Source organism: Myotis yumanensis, unplaced genomic scaffold (assembly GCF_028538775.1).
Source record: "Myotis yumanensis isolate MYYU_CA2020_CCGP unplaced genomic scaffold, mMyoYum1.0.hap1 SCAF_23, whole genome shotgun sequence".
Lineage (NCBI taxonomy): Eukaryota > Metazoa > Chordata > Mammalia > Chiroptera > Vespertilionidae > Myotis > Myotis yumanensis.
In genome coordinates, this window is record NW_027223774.1 from 418,741 (window position 1) to 437,600 (window position 18,860).

At 46.9% G+C, this 18,860-nt stretch overlaps 2 protein-coding genes across 2 annotated transcripts in view; both read right to left on the bottom strand.

Annotated features, from left to right (window-relative positions):
• Positions 1 to 2,166: 2,166 nt before the first annotated feature.
• LOC139000191 (zinc finger protein 587-like) lies at positions 2,167 to 10,905 on the bottom strand. Its single transcript, XM_070402469.1, has 3 exons — positions 10,873 to 10,905; positions 8,165 to 8,291; positions 2,167 to 4,969 (listed from the first exon to the last, which is right to left on the bottom strand). The coding sequence occupies exons 1-3, from the start codon at positions 10,903 to 10,905 to the stop codon at positions 3,405 to 3,407; spliced, it is 1,725 nt and encodes a 574-aa protein (XP_070258570.1). The 3' UTR covers positions 2,167 to 3,404.
• Positions 10,906 to 13,352: 2,447 nt separating this feature from the next.
• The window catches only part of LOC138999980 (zinc finger protein 418-like), a 28,474-nt gene continuing 22,966 nt past the window's right edge, over positions 13,353 to 18,860 (bottom strand). Inside the window, exon 5 of the mRNA XM_070402219.1 lies at positions 13,353 to 15,292. Coding sequence (XP_070258320.1) covers positions 14,385 to 15,292 — 908 coding nt within the window. The 3' untranslated portion in view covers positions 13,353 to 14,384. The remainder of the gene's footprint in view (positions 15,293 to 18,860) is intronic.

An 18,860-nucleotide genomic window follows, 5' to 3' on the forward strand; every position in this document is an offset into this window, starting at 1 on the left:
CCTCCTCTGTTCCGTCGCCTCAAAACCCCACAGAGAACCCCAAAGACCAAAGACCGAACAGGCTCCCCGGGGAGGAGGCCGGAAGCCCATGTGGAAAAATCCCGGAAATGGTTTCCTGCCGATCTCTCCCGGGCAGGACACCGCGCACGGCCTTCTGGGTACTGTAGTTCCAGACGCTCCAGGGCCCACAAGCTCACAGCTAGGACATTAGCCCCTGGAGGGATCCTGGCAGCGGTTCTCAGCCTGTGGGTCGCGGCCCCCTTGGGGGTCCAACGACCCTTTCACAGGGGTCGCCTAAGATCATCGGAAAACACATCTATAATTACATATTGTTTTTGTGATTGATCACTATGCTTTAATTATGTTCAATTTGTAACAATGAAATTGGGGGTCACCACAACACTAAGGAACTGTATTAAAGGGTCGCGGCATTAGGAAGGTTGAGAACCCCTGCTGCAAAGTGAGGCTGCTCCCTGGAGGGAAGGGCTGGCTCCTGGCTCCATTCTGACCCCATCCACCTGGAGACTGGTTACTGGCTCAGCCCCACAAGTCTGTGCACAATCCTCTCCTTAAATGCAAATGGAAGTCCACATGTTACCTGTGCTTCAGAACAACAGGCTATTTTTAAAACATATATATGTTGATTTTTTAATGTTTTTTTAGAACATCTTAAATTTTTTTTTTTATACTTTATTGAGAGGAAGGGAGAGGGATAGAGAGTTAGAAACACCGATCAGCTGCCTCCTGCACACTCCCTACTGGGGATGTGCCCACAACCCAGGTACATGCCCTTGACCAGGATCGAACCTGGGACCCTTGAGTCGGCAGGCCGACGCTCTATCCATTGAGCCAAGCCGGTGAGGGCGAATTTTGTTTTTTAACACGATAAATCAATTATGGCTGTGTAAACTCATTTGAGTGTCATCTTGCTATGCCAAGGTTATGGGTTCGAGCTCCGGTCAGAGCACATACAAGCATAAATAAATGGAACAACAAATTGATATTTTTCTCTTTCACTATCTGACATCTTCTCTAATGTGAATAAATTAAAATTTACTTTTGGCCAGGTCCCTCAGTTGGTTAGAGTGTCATCCCAAATTGCCAAGTGGTGGGTTTGATCTCTGGTCAGGGCACATACAAGAATCTACCAGTGAGTGGATCAATAAGTGGGGGAAACCCTGGCTGAGTGACTCGGAGCAACCTTCTGTACAAGACAAGTTTACGGGTTCGGTTCTGAGTCAGGGCACATACCTGGTTTGCAGGTTTGATCCCTAGTTGGGACACATAGGGAAGTCAACCTATCAATGTTTCTCCATTTTTCTCAGTAAGAATCAATACACACACACACATACACACACACACACACACGAATCAATACACATATCCTCCGGTGAGGATTAAAAAAAAAGGGGGGGCGGCCTAGCCAGTTTGGCCCAGTGGAGAGATGTGTAATGAAGGGTCCCATGTTTGATTCTGGTTTAAGGCACATGCCCGGGTTCCAGGCTCAATCCCTAGGAGGGAGCGAGCAGAAGGCAGGAGATCAATGATACTCTTTCATCATTTGTCTGCCTCTCTCTTTCTCTCCCTTTTTCTCTGAAATCAATAAAAAAATATATTTTTAAAATGGAGCAGCAACAACAAAAAGTCAATATTTCTTTCCCTCTCTTTCTCAAATCAATAAACAAAAATTTAGAAATAATAAATAAGAATTTAAAAGACACTATAGCCCGGCTGTCATTGCTCAGTGGTTGAGCGTTGACGTATGAATCAGGAGGTCACAGTTTGATTCCTGGTCGGGCACATGCTCACATAGCCTGTGTGAAAAACAAAATTCCTGCTGATCCTAGAAACAGGTGAAGTTGTCATCCCAGCTAAGTTTTGAAAATGATGTCTAAGTCTTCGAAAACTCATAGCATTCAGGCTTCTCACGAGTACGGGAAAACTCTGCAGTCTTTCCTAAAAGGAAGGGGGTAAGCAATGCAAATTTGGTGAAAAGTACTGAGCTAATTCCCCCACCATACTCTACCCTTGGAGGTAGAGAAAGGTTCAGACCAGAGTAAAAACTGTTCACGTCTTCTTCATACTTATAGAGCCCAAATATGCTTACAAACTACCCCACAAAGACAACATCCAAAATTAGAGAGGATTTAAAACAAGAAGGCTTTTATTATGTTAAAGACCCAAAGGACATCGACCCAACCAATCTTCTGACAGTGGCATCGACAGTGGTAATATTCACCAGAGGTATCTACGAAATCATCAATCATCTTCTTTTTTTTTTTTTTTTGGTATAGCAAAGGTGGAGATTTATTGAAGAACAAGTACGGACTCCCACATGGGTAGGGGGTAAGGGTCCCACTGAGTTCCTTTTTCCAATCATCTTCTTAAAAATACTTTTTTTTTTTTCCTGGAAGCTGCCAGCTGAACTCAGATGATGTTCTCTGGGGTCAACAATGGGTAAGGTCCCAAACAGAGAAAATGAAATGCAGATCTCCTAAGGGTTCACGTTACTCCTAATTTCCTTTAACTAATAAGAGAACAGTGTCAGCTTACCTGAGGACAATAGGATGGTGACTGATGAAAACTGTGGGGACCTGCTCAGTGTTTGCACAGGTAAAATGGATTCTGTCACAGAAATCTGCAGTGATATCAATCTGCACTAAGCCCTGGGCAGGTTAGAATGGATAACATAAGCAGGTTAGCATGCTTCCCATGTAACTAAACATGGAAAATCTTCCTACTGTTGGGAACGGGATTTATGAGATGAAAGTCAGAAAACTGAAGCCTGAGTTTCGTCCAGTGTGCTTAACACATTGTTTGCAGGTAGTTTTTATCGCGCGCTAACAGGTGGCGCGGGCGATTTTCGCGCAAATGGCAACGTTCAGTAAAATTACAATAACTTTAGTTTTACATTTTTTTTCAATGAAACTTTTTGTGATTTACTATAAAATGTATACTGAATTATTTTTCTTAGAATCGCACTGAATGCGTGGCGAGGCAGAGAACTGTGTGAAGGGATAACTCTACGCAGTTGAATAGATTACCGTTATACCTGGAAGTACAGACATAATTCACCATTGTATGTGTTAGAGACCCAAATTTTGTCCTTTGGAATTCGTATATCTGCATGTTAGCATCCCTTTAGAGCAATAAAAAAGTATAAAAATAAACGTATTCATAGGTTAGCAGCATTCTACTGCTAGCCTATAAAAAACGTATCAATACCTGTCCCACACTCTACTACCAGTCAACGTAAAACGTATAAATACGTTTCCCGCATACAATGTGTTAACAGGGAACAAAGAAAGTACATTTCCTACACATCTAAGAACTTACTCTAATGTGTACTTTCATGCGTCCAGAAGTTAGGATTTTGGCTAAAAGATTACCCACATTCACAGCACTCAAAGAGCCTTTCTCCTGTGTGAACTTTCATGTTGAAGAAGATGAGTTTTCCTTATAAAAGATTTGCCACAATTTATGCACTCATAAGGCCTTTCTCCAGTGTGAACTGTCTGGTGGCGACGGAGTCCAGTGCCATACAAAAAAGATTTCCCACATTCCCTGCACTCATATGGCCGATCCCCAGTGTGAACTCTCTGATGATACTGGAGTCCAGATCTACCGGCAAATGATTTCCCACAATCTGTGCACTCATGTCTTTCCCCACTGTGAACGCTCTGATGATAATTCAGTCCAGAGGGACTGCAAAACGTTCTTCCACAGTCATTGCACTCATATGGCCTTTCTCCAGTGTGAGCTCTCTGATGACGACGAAGGTGGGATATTCTGGTAAAAGGTTTCCCACATTCCCTGCACTCATATGGCCGTTCCCCAGTGTGAACACTCTGATGATACAGGAGTCCAGATCTACCGGTAAATGATTTCCCACAATCTGTGCACTCATAAGGTCTTTCCCCAAGGTGAACCCTCTGATGATAATCCAGTCCAGAGGCACTGCAAAAAGTTCTCCCACATTCACTGCACTCATATGGCCTTTCTCCAGTGTGAGCTCTTTGATGACGACGAAGGTTGGATATGCTGGCAAAAGATTTCCCACATTCAGGGCACCCATAAGGCCTTTCATCAGAGTGAACTCTTTTATGAAGATGAAGGCTATACATTCTGGTAAAATATTTCCCACATTCACTACACTCATATGGCTTTTGTTCCTTGTGAATTCTCTGGTGTTGAATGAGGCAGGAACTTTGGCTAAAGAATTTCCCACATTCACCACACTCGTAAGGCTTATCTCCAGCATGAACTCGACTGTGTCGGATAAGGATCGACCGATATCTAAAACGTTTCCCGCACTCACTGCATTCATATGGCTTTTCCAACGAGTGGACTTTCTGATGATCACGAAGGTCGGAGATTCCTTTAAAACAGTTTTTACTTTCAGGGCTCACAACACACTGCCTTCCAGTATGGACAGCTCGGTCTGGAACAAGTGTGTCGTTGCAGCCAATGGCTTTTTTAGATTCTTTCTGGCAAAGGAATTTTTCCCCGTTTTGAAATGTTACCTGAGACAAGGGGAGTTCACGTGGTTTGTCCCTGGTAAGAGGAGCCTGTTTCTGAAGTTGTCTTGAGGCAGTAAGGATGCTGTGTCCAACCTTCCGACCGGTAAAAAGCTTCTGGGACACACTGACTGTGCTGCTCTTCACTACAGAGTTCTTGTTCATACCTCTTATCAAACACTCTGCTCTCACGTCCTGCCCATGGCGCTGGTGCAACTCGGCACTGAAATAAAATGGTTTTGCACATGCCCCACACCTCAAGAATTTCAAACTGTGCTGTGTTCCCTGTTGCTCAACAAACTGGAAAATGTCCCTCAAGACGGCACCACAACTCTCACAAGGGTGACTCTTCTGAGAAGGCACAGTTCCTTTGATCCTCTTGGCCTGTGACACTCTTACAGAAACGTGCTGTTCAATGGACGCCTCCAGACCCAGTGTTCCACAGCAGCAACCTGAACAAAAGGAATCGCTGAGTAAATTACACGTTGAGTTGATGGCCAAAGGTTATCTCACCCAGCCGTCGTGTCTCAGTGGTTGAGGGTGGCCGATGAAGCAGGAGGTAATGGTTCGATTCCTGCTCAGGGTGCATGCCCGGGTTGTGGGCCACATCGCCATTAGGGAGTATTCAGGAGGCAGCCGATCAATGATTCTCTCCCATCATTGATTACATTTCTCTATCTCTCCCTTCCAATAAAAATCAATGAATATATATTTTTAAAAGGATGAAAAAAAGGTAATCTCATTACAAATGTCCATCTCTCGCACGTGGAATGATTCTATGTATTGATTTTCAAGAGAAACGACATAGAATCTGAAGAAATGGCTTTTATACATTAAGTGGTAATTAAATGGGGAGAGGGGAATTCAAGAAAAGAGGAACGTGGTTATAGGATGGGACACAAAATAATGAGGATCAATCTACTAGCTGTTCCTCTGCAAATCGCATCCTCCAGGACGTTTCCTGCTAGTTCCATAACAATTTGTAGTAGAATGTGAATGTGGCCCTCCCAATTGGAGTCAGTGTTTGAGCATCAAATTACGAATGAGGAGGTTAAGGTTTGGTTCCTGTTCAGGGACAAGCCGGAATTTTATTTTTTATTTTTAAACATATTTATTGATTTTTTACAGAGAGGAAGGGATAGGGATAGAGAGTTAGAAACATCGATGAGAGAGAAACATCGATCATCTGCCTCCTGCAAACCCCGCAGTGGGGATGTGCCCGCAACCAAGGTACATGCCCTTGACCAGAATTGAACCTGGGACCCTTCAGTCTGCAGGCTGACGCTCTATCCACCGAGCCAAACCAGCCAGGGCCAAGCCAGAATTTTAAATCAATCTTCAGTGTGGGGCCTGCAGGAAAACGGCAGTCAATGATTCTCTCTCTTCACTGATTTTTCTCCCTCAACCTCCCTTCCTCTCTGAAATAATTAAAAATATATTTGAAAGGAAAGAAAAAAAAAAGAAATGGGAATGTACACAAGCCCATAAAAATTAACTGAAAAGGAGCGAATGATGTTCCAGGTCAACACAAAGATACGTGCATATCCAAAGTTCTGCAGGCAGCAGTAAAGTGAGAGAGAGGGTGGCAGACTGGGTGAGCTAACCCACGTGGAAATGGCAGGGGTCAATATACAAGGGTTGAAGATGCCTCAGTTATCTGCGGAGCTTTCACTAGTGTGACCCTAGTGGCCTGCTCTGTGATGGACCTTGGGAAACTTTGTTTTAGGAATCACGAGTACCTCCTGCAACATCGGTGAAACCACCACACCTTACACATCAGAGGAACCTACAGAGCATGTCGGCGTGAATTCCAATAAAAACTCCATGGCCACAACCTTCCCCATGAAGGTAACAAAAATCAAGAAGATAACAAACTTAAGTAATATGCACCCAAGGACAGAAAAACTAAGTACATTAAGCAAATAATATCAGATCTGAAAGCAGAAAAAAGGTTAATAGAGAACTTCAATATTCTCCTTTCACAAAGTCTAGATCAGTGGTTCTTAACCTGTGGGTAGCGACCCCTTTGGCGGTTGAATGACCCTTTCACAGGGGTCGCCTAAGACCATCAGAAAACACATATAGCATATCAGATATTTATATTACGATTCATAACAGTAGCAAAATGACAGTTATGAAGTAGCAACGAAAATAATTTTATGGTTGGGGGTCACCACAACATGAGGAACTGTATTAAAGGGTCACGGCATTAGGAAGGTTGAGAACCACTGGTCTAGATCGTCCCATCTAAAATGAGTAAGCAATTGACGTTTGATTCCTCTTTAGAGGAACCCTAATCCTGAATATATAGAGGGAATTATATCCAAATGCGGCAGCAGAGGCCTTCTTGTCCAGCCACACATGAAACATTCTCTCCGTACATCAAGGTGTTACCAAAAGGGGACCAGGGCACAGCAGGTCTGCCTCAGACCAGACTATCCTGGGTGGGTTCTTGAATTAGAGGAGGAAAGATCTGTCAACAGGAGGCTAGGTGACCTGTGAGTCCGCACTTCTTAAAGCGAAGGACATAGAAACGGAGAAAGAACTTAGGGTAGAAGCAGCCACAGGAGAGAACAGGAGAGAGCCTGGGCTGTGCCCCTTGGAAAAGCTACTGGAAAGCAGTGAGCCAAGTGGGGGCTGTAGTTCGCTCAAGGGGAAGTGACCATCAAAATGGTAGAAGTGAGTCAGGACAGGCCTGCTGCTAGCTCACTGGGATGTCAGAGACAAGCGGGAAATGGAGAGCCCATTGTTCCTCTGGTTGCATATCTAGTGGGGACCCTTAAAGTTTAGCAAAAAGGCCAGCGCAGCGGACCCGGACCTGGAGCCCGATGGAGCGGGCCGAGGCCGGTGACGCGCGTGAGGACACCGAGGAGGAGGTGGAGGAGGTGGGGGCAGGGATGGCTGCCGTGGTGGCAGCGGCAGGAGGCGCTGGCCCGGTACTCCTGCCGGTGGCGGGCCTCTATCGGGGCCTGTGCGGTGCTCAGCCGCGCCCTGGGACTGGGGCTCGTGTCACCTGTGCAGCTGCGTGTGTTCCCGGTGCGCTGTGCCTCCCTCCAGGTCAGGGCCAAACTCTAGACCAGTGATGGCGAAGCTGTGACACGCGTGTCAGAGGTGACAAGGGAACTCATTATTTTGGTTGATTTTTCTTTGTTAAATGGCATTTAAATATATAACATATCAAAAATATAAATCTTTGTTTTACCATGGTTGCAAAGATCAAAAAATTTCTGTATGTGACACGGCACCAGAGTTACGTTGGGGTTTTTCAAAATGCTGACACGCAGGGCTCAACAAGGTTCGCCATCACTGATCTAGATGCTCCCACAGTTGCTATTCGTGTAGCTGGTTTGCAGCATCAGTAGATGTCAGGTACACTTAAACCCAAAGGTACAGTGCCTGCATATTTTTACTAGTAAATCATGGTTTGTGGCACCTCCTCTTCTAACTCTTGTCTTTTAGAATCTGTGTATTTGGGGGGGGGGGGGGGGGGGGGAATCAATGCAGTGTAAATAAATCAACTTTTTATAAGGAAGACAAAAATTTAGCAAAAAGTTAAAACTACAATCCTGAGCAAGGGGGGGGGAAAGGAGGGGGGGCGGGGAGATGCAGGCATGCTGAACGAACACACAGGAAAGCGATGGTCTTACCCTGTGAGGATACGAGGGCAAAATTCTCCAGCATCACCTCGAGGTATAGGCCTCTCTGGATCTCAGCAAGGAGGCGCCATTCCTTCCTGGAGAAGAACACGGCGACATCCTCAAAGGCCACACCGACCTGTCGGAATGAATAAACCTGAGTCGGGAACAGTCTGTCGGAGAACCCACAATCCTCCTCTTCCCCACAACCCACCACCTCCAGGGACCCCAGTTCTGAGAAGACCGACCCAGCCCTGGTGCCAGGGCTGCCTGCTCTGTCATCACAGTCCCATTAACCACTCTTATCACCCTCACAACAACAGGCAGGGCAAGGGCAAGGGGAGGGGAGGGGGGCAGGTCAATGCCCCCTAAGCTCTGGGCCCTGCCAGAAGGGCTCCGTCATTCCCGCCCCGCAAATCCACGGGGATGTCCCAGATCATTCCTGCAGGACGCAGCAAAACATGGGCTGTGCGTCACCCTTAGATCCACACACAGGCGCCCCGGACCATCAGCTCAAACATCCTCTAGTCTGCACACCACTGTGCAACCTCTAGCTGCTTCCCATCTTCACACCCCAGGGTCCCTCCCTCAGCTCTGTCTGCTTTGTCCTGGTGCACAAAAGAGCTACCACTTTTGCATGTATCCATCCCGGAGCTCTCCCCTGACCGTGACCCTGACCCTGACCCTAACCTTACCATGTGACCAGCTGCTCACTAGATATTTCCACTCACTGTTGAAATTTCTAAAAAATGACCAAAAGAGCCGAAACCGGTTTGGCTCAGTGGATAGAGCGACGGCCTGCGGATTGAAGGGTCCCGGGTTCGATTCCGGTCAAGGGCACGTACCTGGGTTGCGAGCACATCCCCAGTAGGAGATGTGCGAGAGGCAGTTGATCGATGTTTCTCTCTCATCGATGTTTCTAACTCTCTATCTCTCTCCCTTCCTCTCTGTAAAAAATCAATAAAAATATATTTTAAAAAAAAATGACCAAAAGAACCTACTGAAATTCTCCAACAAAATTAACCTTCTACCATCTTCCCCAGCCCAGTTGATAGGGCCAGCATCAGTTTGGCTGGTAGGACCAAAAACCCTCTCGTTGTCTTCATGTCCTCCCTTTCTCTGCTGCAGTTGTGTGGACAAAATCTATCCACCTGACAGATAACCTGAAAGGCTCAGGGAAGGCCGGGAGAGTGACCCTGCAAGCAGAGAGGTGACACAGCAACAAACTAAAACTATATTCTTACTTTTTTTATAATGTATTCTATTGAATTTTTATAGAGAGGAAGGGAGAGTGACAGAGATTTAGAAACATCGATCAGCTGCCTCCTGCACACCCCACACTGGGGATGTGCCCGCAACCAAGGTCCATGCCCTTGGCCGGAATCGTACCCGGGACCCTTCAGTCCGCAGGCCGACGCTCTATCCACTGAGCCACACAGGTGAGGGCTCACCGTGTTTTATACATCACAATCAAAGGAGGAGAGGTACATGTATTAGGTGAAATCCTTTGGTGATTGATCAGGGCAGCAGGAGAAAGCAAAGGGGTGGGGGACCCTCGGGAAATGGATAAAAAGTGAAATGCTAGACACAGACTTCCTGTGCTTTGCTGGGTAAAGGGTAGGTAACAGCCAACAATTAACGTGATGACCATAACAATGCAGGAGCTGATGGCCCTGGAGAATTCGTTTTTTTTGCCTCAGCGGGGAATCCTGGGGGTGGTTAATGGGCTGAAAAAGGGGGACGTATGTTATACTTTCAACCATAAAGATTTTTTAAATAAAAAAATTAAACAGCCGAAACTGGTTTGGCTCAGTGGATAGAGCGTCGGCCTGCGGACTGAAGGGTCCCGGGTTCGATTCCGGTCAAGGGCATGTACCTGGGTTGCGGGCACATCCCCAGTGGGGAGTGTGCAGGAGGCAGCTGATCGATGTTTCTCTCTCATAGATGTTTCTAACTCTCTATCCCTCTCCCTTCCTCTCTGTAAAAAATCAGTAAAATATATTTTAAAAAAATAAATAAATAAAAAATAAAAAATTAAACAAACAAAACATCGCAATGACCTTTGTCAGGGAAGATCCCGGCCCAGGACAGGGCTGCCCACCACAGGCTTCTTTTAGCTAAAGTTCTGATTTCAGACCATCCTTTTAGGTGACTTCCGGTCTTTGGGTTTGCAGGGCGGCCAGGCAGGTGAGCCCGTGGCCCCCTTTCCGGCCGCACCCGACTCCGGTCTGTCCCCTCCCGGGGGCATTGAAAACCCTTCCGAACCCAACACAGCCCTGGCCGGTGTGGCTAGGTGGATAGAGCCTCGGCCTGCGGACTGAAGGGTCCCGGGTTCGATTCCTGTCAAGGGCATGGATCTTGGCTGCGGGCGCATCCCCAGAAGGGGGCGCGCGGGAGGCAGCGGATCCATGTTTCTCTGTCCCTCTCCCTTTTTCTCTGTAAAAATAAATTAAAAAACCCACAAAAACCAACACAGCCCGAGCCCCCCTGTTCCCACCCCCCGGCCCCGCGGGCACTCGGAGCGAAGGCACAGCCTCTCCGCCTCCCACACGGACCCCAGGACTCCGCGTCCTCCCGGGTCAGCGGCCCCTGCGCTGCTCCCCGGGCGGCCCCTCAGCCCCTCACCCCGGGGGTCACCCCCCAGCGCCTGGCGGTCCCGACGCGGGGCCCGGGCTGCAGGGTCGGGAGGGGGCGGCGGGGAGGCCCCGGGACGCGCTCACCTCCTCCGGGCGCCGGGGCGCGGGCCCAGCCATCGGGCTCCGCGGGCGGAGTGGCGGGACCGGGACCGGGACCCCGTCCCGCCCTGAGCGGGTCCCTCGCGGGGTCGGGAGCCGAACCCCGTCGGCGGCGGGAGCAGCGGCCTTTCCCGCCGGTTTCCCCTCCGGCGCCTCCAGGCGGAGCTGCGGCTCCCGTCGCTCCGACCCGGTCAGGTGACCCTGAGGGGAGACGTGGCGCGAACTGGGGAAACCGGAAGTCCCGCCCTCGCCGCTGGGCTCTATGGAAAACGCCTGTCCTGGACCCTGATTGGCTCCCGGCCCTGCACTTCACGGAGGGCCTTCTGGGTAATGAGGTTCTGAGGTCCAGGTGGGGTGGTGAGCGGGCCTTTCCCCCCCAGCCTCCAGGACAGCGGTTCTCAACCTGGGGGTCGCGACCCCGTTGAATGACCCTTCCACAGGGGTCGCCTAAGACCATCGGAAAACACATAATTACATATTGTTTTTGTGATTAATCACTATGCTTTCATGATGTTCAATTTGTAACAATGAAAATACATCCTGCATGTCAGATATTTACATGATGATTCATCACAGTAGATGATTCATCACATGATGACATTATAGTTATGAAGTAGTAACGAAAATTAACTAATAATCTAAAAAAATAAAAATAAATTGAAAAAACAAAATAATGTTATGGTTGGGGGTCACCATAACATGAGGAACTGTATTAACGGGTCACAGCACTAGGAAGGTTGAGAACCGCTGCTCTAGGAGGAAATCTGGGACCCACCGCTAGGCATGCTGGGACATGACAGTCGCTGTGCCCAAGGGACTCCTGGGAAATGGCCACAGAAGGCGGTCATGGAGCCCCGGCCAGGGAGCTAGGTGGTTAGAACACCTTCCCGACGGGCCCAATGCAGCTTGGATCCCGGGTGAGGGCTCATAAATCAGCCAACGAAGGTGTCAATAAGTAGGACCACAAACCGATGCTTCTTCCTCCTTTCTCAGCAACTATAAAAAACCGCAAAGTAAACACTTTTTAAATATATATTTTGTTACTGATTTAGGAGCGGAAGGGAGAGGGAGGGAGATAGAAACATCCACGATGAGAGAGAATTATTGATCAGCTGCCTCCTACTTGCCCCCCACTGCAGATGTTGCTTTCAAGTTTGAGAAAATTCCAAACAGGCATCACCTCGCTAGACTAGAGGAAAGGCTTTCCTTGAGCAGAAAGGAAGTAAAATAAGAAAATTATTTAAATGGCAACCGCTTAAATAGTTGCCTCCGTTGTGAGAACCTCGTTTGTTATTTGTGACTGGTCTCTCTTAGGTGTCATTTCTTACCAGTGAGGCATTTACCAGATTTCCCACCGTCCACTCGTCGGCTGCGTGGCATTGGAGCCACCGCAGGCTTAGGGCATCCGTCTTGAATGACAGTCCCAAGCCCGAGAAGCAGGTCGCTTCAGTGTCTGAAGGTTCTGGGAATCGAGACCTTATACCAGCAAGCAGCTCGGCCCACTGCAGACACTCAGAGGGTGTCCCCTGGAAACGCGAGCTCAGCTGCCCTTGCTGAGTGAGCACATCGATAGCCCCATGGCCTGGAACCGGAGGTAACCGTCCTGGTGTTCACAAGTTGTCAAGGTTTCACCTCTGCACCGACCCTGCCCACCAGCACCACCTGGGACAGCTTAGAAATGCTGCTTGTCAGTACCAAGCCCAAACCTATGGAGTCACTGTGGGGGTGAGCCCCAAGAATCAGCGCTTTGAGGCACCTTTAGGTCGGGCAGATGGAGAGTAAAACGAATTGCACCTCTTGCTGTGGTTCCTGTGGACAGGGCACTGGAGCTCATGTGACAACCGTGAATCTCCTCGACAGCTGCAACATTTCACAACTGAGGTTACAAACGTTGGCAGGACACCTGACCTCAATAATCACCATTTTAAAAAACCACAAAGAAACACTTCAGCCCCGGCCGGTTTGGTTCGGTGGAAAGAGCGTCGGCCTGGGGACTGAAGGGTCCCGGCTTCAGCCCCGGCCAAGAGTGTGTCCCAGGGCTGCAGGATCAATCTGTGTCCTGACCGGAGCATGTGTCAAGGCAACCAATGAATGTGACCCTCTCACATCGATATTTGTCCCTGTGTGTCTCTCTCGCCCACTTCCATTCTCTAAAAAAAATCAATGGGAAAAATATCCTCAGGTGAAGATGAACAAACACAAACTTGCCCGACAGGTTTGGCTCAGTAGATAGTGTTCCCCGCAGACGGAAGGGCCCAGGTTCCATTCGGGACAAGAGCACATACCTCAGTTGCAGTTCCATCCCCAGCCCTGGTCAGGGCCCGTGCAGGAAGCAACCAATCAATGTCGCTCGTTCTCTCACTTTTATGTTTCTGTCTCTCCCCTTCCCTTCAACTCTCTAAAAATCAATAGGAAATATCCTGGGGTGAGGATTAACAAAACAAAGAAATTTAATACACAAAATGTCCAAATTTCAATTGTTTATTAATAAATTACAAGGCCAATGTATGAAAAAGAATGGTCATTTAAATTGCGTTTTGCACGTGCATAGATTGCAACTTAAATCTAGGAAGGTTGATGGGCAAGTCAAAAGTGTAACATATTTACACATCCTTGCTATATAAATGAACTCTGGGTAATTTTCAGTCTGCATGTTCAGGGATACCAGTTTCAATACGAACAGATGGCTCCAGGGTTGTTACACAGAACAGAAAGTTGCATATTCTCAGCACACTTTAAGGCAGTGATGGTGAACCTTTTGAGCTCGGCTTGTCAGCATTTGGAAAACCCTAACTTAACTCTGGTGCCGTGTCACAGAGAAATTTTTTGATATTTGCAACCATAGTAAAACAAAGATGTCTATTTTTGATATTTATTTTATATATTTAAGTGCCATTTAACAAAGAAAAATCAACCAAAAAAATGAGTTCGCGTCGGTTCGTCATCACGGCTTTAAGGACTTACTCAAGTGTGAAGTTTCTGATGATAAGAAGTCTGGAATGATTGATAAAAGATTTCCCACATTCACTGCACTCATAAGGCCTTTCTCCTTTGTGAAGTCTCTGATGATAAGAGAGAGTGTCACTATGGGCAAAGCATTTCCCACATTCACTGCACTGATAAGGCCTTCCTCCTGTGTGAACTCTCTGGTGTTTAACCATATTTGACCTCGAGCTAAAAGACCACCCACATTGACTACACTGATAAAGTCTTTCTCCTGTGTGCACTATCTGATGATTCTTGAGGATGAAACGCCAGGAAAACGATTTCCCACATTCACTGCACTGATAAGGCCTTTCTCCTGTGTGAATTCTCTGGTGTTGAACCATATTTGACTTCCTGCTAAAAGACTTCCCACATTGACTACACTGATAAAGTCGTTCTCCTGTGTGCACTCTCAGATGATTCTTGAGGTCAATACTACGGGAAAACGGTTTCCCACATTCACTGCAGTGATAAGGCCTTTCTCCAGTGTGAAGTCTCTGGTGTGTAATAAGCTAAGATTTTTGGGTAAAGCTTTTCCCACATTCACTGCACTGACAAGGCCTTTCTTCTGTATGTGTTTTCTGGTGTTTAACAAGGTAATATTGAAGGGTAAAAGATTTCCCACATTCACTGCACTGATGAGGTCTTTCTCCTGTGTGGATTTTCTGATGACTACAGAGTTTGGATCGAATTGAAAATGATTTCCCACACACACTGCACTGGTAAGGCCTGTCTCCAGTGTGACTTCTCAGATGGTAACGAAGCCCATATTGAGAGGTAAAAGATTTCCTACATAGACTACATTCATAAGACTTTCTTCCACTACGAACTATCTGATGCTGAGTGAGGGAAGACCGTTGGCTAAATGATTTCCGACATTCAAGGGAGTCATAAGGCCTTTCTCCAGAGTGAACTGTCTGTTGTCCAATGAGGATGCATCTACGGCTAAAACATTGTGCACATTCACGGCACAACTCACAGTATTCCCCAGTGTGACTTCTCCAGGGATAAATAAGCACAGATTTTGGGTGAAAGGACTTCCCACAATTGCTGCACTTGTACTGCCTTGGGCCACCGCGAAATCTTCGATGCTGATTGAATTTATCGCTCTTCACGAGCAGGGCCCTGTCCACACAGCTTCTGAAGGGCTTCTTTGCCAGGTGCTGCTTCTGGTGAATCTGGAAGTTTGCACCCAAATAAAATTGTTTCCTACCTACCCCACACCTGACCGCGTTCTGGCTGTGTGGTGTTCCTTGGTGCTCAGCCAACTGGAATATGTCTCTCAAGACGGGACCACAGCTCTCACAGAAGTGGGTCTTCAGGGAAGACACAGCCACCTTGGAGGGGCTGGACGGTGATCCTCCCACAGAAACACTCTGTTCACAGGGAGCGTCTGCATCCTCTGCTCCACAGCAGGGACCTGAACACAAATAAACGCTGGTGAAGTACAGGTTGGCTAAAGGAATGGGTTAATGCCATCACAAATGTATATTTACCATATGTAGAAATGAGTTTGTGGGATGCTGTTGAACAAAGGGAATTAAAATATGGCCACTAGGCATGACTAAAAGTATACTTCTTGTATGCGTTTAATGGTTATCAGATTAAAACTCAGTGCTGTAACTCTAAGATGTTTTAAGTAACCCTCATGGTGATCACAAAGCAAAAGAAATGAAGGAAAAGAAATGAATGCATACCACTATGGAAAAATAATTCAACCAGAGAGTTAGCAAGAGAGAAAAAAAAAAAAAAAAACGAAACAAAAAAAGGTACAAAACATGTACACAAAAGTTCACAAGACAGACAACAGAGGACGAGGGTGAGGGCAGGATTTGGGGGGTGGGAGGGGAAGGACACATTTGTAATACCTTAATCAATAAAGGGAAAAAAATAGTTAACAAGACGGCAATCCTCAAGTACTTAAAAAATTATCAAGTTATACACAGTAGCTTAACTTATTAAAAAAACAAGTTTCGCCCTAACCGATTTGGCTCAGCGGATAGAGCATTGGCCTGCGGACTCAAGGGTCCCAGGTTCGATTTCAGTCAAGGGCATGGACCTTGGTTGCGGGCACATTCCCAGTGGGGGAGATGTGCAGGAGGCAGCTGGTCGATGTTTCTCTCTCATCAATGTTTCTAACTATCTATCCCTCTCCCTTCTTCTCTGTAAAAAATCAATAAAATATATTTTAAAAAAACAAGTTTCAAACACGTTGCCTGAAAAAGTCTACAGTGTTAAGGACAGGAAGACTCTGAAGGTGAAGAAGTTGGATACAATAGTTCATGTAAACGGAAGTAAAAAGAGAATAGCCCACACTTATAACTAGCTATACTTATACCAGAAAAATAAACTTAAACTCAGAATACTAAGAAAGTCATTATCCTATCTAATAAAGAGGGAATGTAGTAATTGACCGTCACACCCTCACAAGATGGCAGTGCCCACAGCCAATAAAGAGGGAATATGCTAATCGACTGACACACCCGCAAACATGGCAACACACACAGCCACAAGATGGCGGCGCCCAGAACCAGAAGCCCGGACAGGGCGGCAGGCGCACGGCACAGCCAGGCCTGCCCCCAGGTGGGTCCAGCCACTCCGCGCACCTGCCTCTGGAGTCCCCCAGTCCCCTCAGCCGCCAGCTGCTCAGGGCCAGCCCCAGGCGCAGGCAAGCCTCAGAGGTCTGCTGCCCAGCCGCCCAGGGTGGGCCAAGGCTCAGGTAACCATGGCCGGCCGAGGCTTGCGCTGCCAACAGTGGCAGCAGGAGAGGTGTGATGGGGGTGTCGCCTCCCGCCCCTGAGGGCTCTTGGACTGTGAGAGGGGGCAAGCCGGGCGGAAGGATCCCCCTACAGTGCATGAATTTTCATGCACCGGGCCTCTAGTCTATATAATAAAAGCCTAAGTGACCTTTATGGGGGAACGACCAGAACATCTCGTTGCAATGATGCGCACTGACCACCAGGGGGCAGACGCTCAACACAGAAGCTGCCCCCTGGTGCTCGGTGGGCTCCCACAAGGATCATGGACGGCAAGCGCAGTGGTGGTGGCAGGAGCCTCTCTTGCCTCGGTGGCAGTGGTAAGCAGCAGCAAGCCAAATGGTACGGAGCAGCAAGCAGGTGGTAGGTAAGGAGCGAGGGGTCCTGGATTGTGAGAGGACGCAGGCCAGATTGAGGGACCATCCCCTCCTCCCCACGGCAAGAATGTCATGCACCAAGCCTCTAGTATAATGACAAAGAAACTGATTCGTCAAGAGAATAAAAACATTATACATTTTTTCTTTTGAACATGTTTTTACTGATTTTTTTCAAAAGAGAGGTAGGGAGGGTGAAACAATTATAAGAGAAAGATTGATTGGCTGCATATTGCCAATCCCTGGTTGGGGGCAGTGCAGGAGGCAGCAGAACAACATTCTCTCATATATTGGTATTTCTCTCTCTTTTTCTCTCTCTGAAATTAATTTTTTAAAAAGAAGTAAATAGCCCTGGCCAGTTTTGCTCAGTGGTTAACACCCTGGCATACGGACAAAAGGGTCATGGGTTCTATTCCTGTTCAAGGACATGTACCACAGTTTCAGCTTACTGAGCCATGGTAGGGGAGTGAGAGGGAGGCAACCAATCAATGTATCTCTCTCTCTCTTTCTCTTCCTCTCCTCCCTCCCTACCACTCTCTCTAGAAATCAATGGAAAAAATATCCTCAAGTGAGGATTAAAAACAAATAATAAATAAAATAAAAGAGGAGACATTATAACCATGCCACAGAAACACAAATATCTTTTTTTAAAAAATAGAATTTTACTGATTTCAGAAAGGAAGGGTAAAGGAGAGAGAGAGAGAAACATCAATGATGAGTGAGAATGATTGATCAGCTGCCTCCTGCACTCCCCCCACTGGGGATGGAGCCTGCAACCTGGGCATGAGACCTGACCCAGACAGTATGGAGTTTCCTCAAAAAATTAAAAATGGAACTCCCATTTGACCCCGTGATCCCACTTCTAGGAATATATCCCAAGAAAACAGAAACACCAATCAGAAAGGATATATGCACCTATATGTTCATAGCAGCACAGTTCACCATAGCTAAGATCTGGAAACAGCCTAAGTGCCCATCAGTAGATGAATGGATTAGAAAACTGTGGTACATCTACACGATGGAATACTATGCTGCTGTAAAAAAGAAGGAACTCTTACCATTTGCAACAGCATGGATGGAGCTGGAGAGCATTATGCTAAGTGAAATAAGCCAGTCAATGAAGGAAAAATACCACATGATCTCACTCATTCATGGATAATAAAGACCATTATAAACTTATGAACAAAAATAAATAGAGGCTGAGCTGCCTCAAACAGACTGTCAAACTACAGCGGGAAGACCGGGGAGGGTTGGGGGGCGAGAGGGGTGTGGTAAGAGATCAACCAAAGGACTTGTATGCATGCATATGAGCATAACCAATGGACATAAGACACTGGGGGGTAGGGGAGGCCGGGGGATTGTCAAGGGCAGGGAAAAAAAGGAGACATATGTAATACTCTTTGTAATACTTTAAGCAATAAAACAATTTAAAAAATAAAAATAAAAAAATAAAATAAAATCAGGAACAAGCCCTGGCTGGGGTGACTCAGTTGGTTACAGCGTTGTCCTGTGCACGTAAAGGTCACAGGCTGGCTTCCCAACGAGGTAACACACCCAGGTTTCGGGTTAATCCCATCAGGGTGCATACGGGAGGCAACCAATTGCTGTTTCTCTCTCACATCGAAGTTCCTTTCTCTTTTTTTTGCTCTCCCTTCCACTCTCTCTGAAAATAGATTCTCGCATAAGGATTAAAAAAACAAGTAAAAAATAAAATCAGGAACACGATAAGGATGTCCACTCTCCTCAGTTCTACTCACAATAGTCCTGGAATGCCTACCCAGAGTACTTAGGGAAGCAAAAGAAACAAAAGGCATCAAAATCAGAAAATAAATAAAACTGTTTACAAAACACAAGTTAA

Bases quoted from the DNA above. Each gene is read 5' to 3' on its own strand.
- LOC139000191 (XM_070402469.1), bottom strand. From the start codon at position 10,905: ATGGCTGGGCCCGCGCCCCGGCGCCCGGAGGAG. The intron at 8,292-10,872 runs GTGAGCGCGTCC...TCATTCCGACAG, and splicing joins CGCCCCGGCGCCCGGAGGAG to GTCGGTGTGGCCTTTGAGGA. The intron at 4,970-8,164 runs GTAAGACCATCG...CCTTTTGTTCAG, and splicing joins TGCCCTCGTATCCTCACAGG to GTTGCTGCTGTGGAACACTG.